The sequence below is a fragment of the Nymphaea colorata genome, chromosome 2 (assembly GCF_008831285.2).
Source record: "Nymphaea colorata isolate Beijing-Zhang1983 chromosome 2, ASM883128v2, whole genome shotgun sequence".
NCBI lineage: Eukaryota > Viridiplantae > Streptophyta > Magnoliopsida > Nymphaeales > Nymphaeaceae > Nymphaea > Nymphaea colorata.
This window is the reverse complement of record NC_045139.1, coordinates 17,116,253-17,121,085: the sequence shown is the minus strand read 5'-3', so window position 1 is coordinate 17,121,085 and position 4,833 is coordinate 17,116,253. Positions and strand designations below refer to the sequence as shown.

The following is a 4,833-nucleotide window of genomic DNA, read 5'->3' as shown; positions in this document are numbered from 1 at the left end:
TATCCGGAAACAGAAAATAATTTAATCAATTAGCAGGATGGAGTCATAACGAAAATGACCCTACCCTGTGTCATCATAAAGAATATTATACATACTTTAGTGAGGAAAGACTCATAAGACATCAATGGCTGTAACTGCAAATTCCAGCTATCTATTTTTACATGCAATGGGGCTGTACGGATGTTGTACATGATGAGGAATGATTTGTAAGACTCCAGCGGTTCTCTTGCAGCAAATCTTCAGCAATTTCTTTCGTGTCATGGGACATAAGCATGTTGTACATAATTGAGTGAGGGATGACTCATAGGACACAAATAGCTCTCTAGTGGCAAATTTCCAGCAAATCAATCTTCCTTGTGATCGGGCATTATTGGGATAAATAAAGGTGAACCAAAGCTAGAAGTCAAGTAATTGTTTGATGGCATTGGTAGCAACCATCTAAACTTTTCTTCATCATGAATCCCAGCAGGCCCAAAGACATGCGTTCACTCTGGAGAGGCTAATGATGCTCGCTTCTCCTTAACAGCATAAAACTCCAACATTTCCTCTTCCATGGGATGGGTCTCCCCTACAATGACAAGGCAATGCAGAGGTGCACCAAAATCAACTTCACGCAGTTGCTTCATAGAGCCAGATACTACCATCTGATTTTCACTTCCAAGGCGAGCAAAGCCAACACAGATAGAATCCTCACTATATACTGCAAAGAATAGCATGAATAGCATAAACAGACGGATCCAAAAAAAGTTTCAAGAACCACAAAGAGAAGTAACTAAACTTAAAGGAGAAATGATCTCAGAAATATGCTTGTTTACTACAACAGGTTAGAACAAGCTTTTGCATTTTTCTTTAATTATTTCACTTCCTTTGTGCTATCATGTACAAGGAGATACCATTCTGTAGAAATAGTCTCTCATATCATTTAACAGCAACATGCTGAAATCAACAGCCCACAATTTTCTAGACTTTCAAGACTCCAAAAAAATGTTTTTTCAGTCGACAAGTTCTTCCTAGCAAAAGAACTGGTTATCACATGCATCTAATAACTGCAATGTTATCATTTCCAAAAAAAATCATGGTCCATCCTAAGAAAATGTAATACAGATGCATGAAACAAATTTATAAAAAGAGAAGCCTTGCGTTACCAGATTCTGCTCGCAGCTGTTCAACCTCTAGAAGTTGCTCAATAGCAGTTTCTATTGTCATGAATCTCGGTGGCTCATAGCTTTTCTTTCCTCTGAGCAACCCAAGATAAGAACAATTTTTTGTCATTAGCTTAGTGGATTTCAGAAGAGAAGAAACCAATGACATAAATGCTTCATCTAACAGAACTAGAAGAAAGGTGATCATTCAACTGGCGTTATGAATGTGCAGTCTCCTGATTGCATGGCATACTTGTTTTCAAAATTTTATTATGCTCTTAAATGGTAAATATTGGAGGTCAAAATTAAATTTATTGCAAAAAACACTATCACATGCTAACCTGCATAAAGACTCTAAAGATGGTTCCTTCACACGTATATCTGCAATTGTGGTCATTTCCTTCAGATACTTGAAATAGAAAAATAGCAGCAACAATGCAAAAAAAAGAATTAACTTTCCTTTGAATAACTGCAAGAAACATGGAATGGCAAAGCAATTGGATGTTCTGAGTTACTTAAACCACAAAAACAGTTTGAAAAAATTTCAGTGATGAAAAGCTGCATAAATTTTGGAGAATTAGCACCTTCAGAATATAATAAATAAAGGTTGCTCTTTGGGGAACATTAGCATGATGAAGATCATAGACAAATAAACCTAAGTTTGCACTAAACGCACATGCATGGTAAGTATTTGTTGACCATGTCTGCTGGTTACTTACAAACTTTATGATCATGGTTTTAATTTTTAACCCAAAAAAATGAAAAAGGACATGATTCTTCTCCAACTCCAGTTTTTCCAAGGTATCAAAGCTAGGCCCCAGAAACTCATTGGCCCCATTGCCAAAGGTATTTGCCCCATAGAGAAAACGCAGAATTCAAAATTTCAAAGCATCCTTTCATTACTTAGAAGGATGACTATATTTTTTTATCGACCTTGCCCAAGAATCAATTAAAAAACGTTCCACAAATACAGTAAAAAGAAGCACACCTAACAGACAAAGAGTATGCAAACCCAGTGATCGGTTTCTCTTAATCTTTTCGTAAAAGCTGTCGGGCCTCCATGTCTCTGTGAAGAATGGGATCGATACAGTCTCACCATAGCGATAAAGTTGCAAGCCACAAACTCCAACAGCATTTACAACTGAAGCATTGTGAACCACCTGAACTTCTACACCTACTTTTTTTGCCCGAAGAACCAGATCAGCATGAGTTGTAGCTCTGCTCATAATATTCAGTATTTTAGTAGGCGCATAAGGATATGCAACAACTGTAGCATATAGCCACCTTACTCCCCGACAATTATAGACATTATCAAACTGATGCAGAAAAAGGCTCAAAATAGCTACTGCATGTGAGAAAAAACAGCCAAATGCAGCTATTTATTCAACTCCCATCACAAAAGTTTTTGAAGAAATAATTATGATATTGTAATACAAAAGAAAATGTTTTTACATATGCCTTCTTATCTAGTATGACACAAAAAACTAATAGACAGTTTTCCCTGATCCTAGAACTCCCTACTCAGCTAGCTGTTAATGAGATCTAGCCCCATGCACTTGAACACCAACTATGGAAGTGTGCTTCAACTAAGATATTCAGAACATAGCAATGTAGAAAGCTTCTCAAGTAGTTTTCCACAAGAATAACTCTGCACGGAACTTTGAATGCTTCGTACACCCTTAACCTAAACTTTTTAATAAAAATTTAGTTTTGAAAATATGTTCTAGAAACAATTTGTTTGAGAACTGAGGGTGGACCCCCTCACAGCTATGAACGTGATCGGGTAGAGCCCATAGCCACTATCCAACAGTTTATTCATTAACACGCTAGGGGTACATAGAAGTCAGAAATCAGAATGCACATACACACACACACACACACAAAGCAAAGACAAAAGATATAACTTGACAACTAGGTAAAAAGTCAACAACCAGAAACACGAGGACCCGTTACTATAACCTCAAAAGGTTCTGGAAGAAATAAGGCATACCCAAAAGGATCCCCGACAACCAGGAAAGCCACATGCAGTTTAGAGGCTTCAAGTAGTATAGCATCTGCTCCCTCTTCCACCATCTCTCTATCTGCCAGGATAATTTGCTTTCCATATAGTTCTTCCTACAGAAACAGCATAAGAAAACCTCGATAAAGCCTCCAAATTCCTGTGGTTATAAGAAGTCAAGAAAAAAAAAATGAAACCATAGATAAATACAAATACTGAAGAAAGATGGATTTGATCCAATGAAGCAATTCAATGCTCCTCCATTTTTCAAGCATCAATTATAAGAGGGGCAGAACACAAGAAAGAACAAGCAAAATAGTGGTACCAAGGTAGAGAGGCCAGATGGGGAGAGACCGAAGGAAAGCAAAGAAGTGTAGGCCTCCATATAGACTTTGTCACATCTCTTGATAGCTTCAAGACCCTTCAACGTTATATCGTTCTCATCGCCCAAACCCAGCCCAATTATGTACAGCATTTCTATCTGCAAGAGTTAAAGCATCCTACTTCTTGATGTCAAGTACAAGCGAAAATTTATTCTTGAAGCATCACAATGAAGTTAGAAACCTCAAATAAGAATTGACTAGATCAAGACATATCAAAGCAAATGGCTCTACAGATGCTCCATGTTTCATGTCAAGGGTCAGGACATTTTAAAGCTGTCCAATTCATTTTCCTTGAAGAGTGGAAAACTAGCAGCTTTCAAGTTTGTTCTTTGATTCAGCTAGACATCAAGCTCTATCTCATGCACCGCAAGCTAAAAATCAAGTCTAGTTCAACTTAGTACAAGCTTCTCTTTCCCATTCCTTTTTTCCTGCAAACGCAACGATACCCACTCTCTAGTTTTTATCTACTATCATTTCATAAGGCTACTATCCTAGCACATTGTCCGCACAAACACACATTGTGCAAAGTACTCAAGAGGCTATAATCCAAATATGCTAGCAAACGGATGAGCAAATGCATCACCCGTGAACCAAGAAATAAAAATTGACAAAGAATAGGACATAAGTTTCGAGACCAACATGCAGTTTGCTTTAGATAAACAAAGTCTTGAGTTACCTAACGACTAATTTGACTATAGGAGAGCAACAACGTCACCTATTACTAATCCCCAATACGAGCAGATCCTGCTCGAGAAACAAGAACAGATAGGTTTGATTCGTTTATTTCACAACTCCACGCGAAGGATAAAACAGACCATACAAGGAAACACAAGAATGGAGAGAGAGAGAGAGTTACCGACTCGACACAGGGGCCGCCACCACCGGTGTTTTTGACGATGGTGGGAGAAAGAGGAGAAAACCCTAAACCCCTCCGTCCAGCTGCTTCAGACTTTTTTTTTTGGGTTAAAAATGCTTAACGTTTTGAGCAAATCGGCAAACCGAATCGGAATCGACAGCTGTAAGGAAACTAAATCGACTACAAAATGTGTTCTAGATTGATAAAAAGTCAATAAAATAAAAAATTAATACATAAACTCTTCAACAGAAAAAAATGATAAAATTTACATGATCAATGCCCAAATACAGTTGAACAAAAAAAAAAGACAAATCATGGTGTCTGTCTTTCCTCCTTTAGCTTTTAGATTTGATTTTTAAAACCTTGGTACATGATTTGATAAGAGGTTGATATCAGATCCACCATTTGTAAAAAAAACTATGGATTTGAGATTCGATATGGGGAAGATCGGAC

General features: G+C 37.5%; 1 protein-coding gene across 3 annotated transcripts; it reads right to left on the bottom strand.

Annotated features, from left to right (window-relative positions):
• LOC116248953 (probable diphthine methyl ester synthase) lies at positions 1-4,538 on the bottom strand. 3 transcript variants are annotated; one of them, XM_031622004.2, is made up of 7 exons: positions 4,381-4,538; positions 3,467-3,622; positions 3,133-3,257; positions 2,131-2,360; positions 1,484-1,523; positions 1,146-1,237; positions 1-700 (listed from the first exon to the last, which is right to left on the bottom strand). In XM_031622004.2, exons 2-7 carry the CDS (start codon positions 3,614-3,616, stop codon positions 486-488), a joined length of 852 nt encoding a protein of 283 aa, XP_031477864.1. In that variant the 5' UTR covers positions 3,617-3,622; positions 4,381-4,538; the 3' UTR covers positions 1-485. The 3 variants fall into 3 exon arrangements, with proteins under 3 accessions (XP_031477864.1, XP_031477865.1, XP_031477866.1); XM_031622005.2 differs by having other exon boundaries at positions 4,385-4,509; XM_031622006.2 differs by lacking the exon at positions 4,381-4,538 and adding an exon at positions 4,201-4,366.
• Between the last annotated feature and the right edge of the window lie 295 nt (positions 4,539-4,833).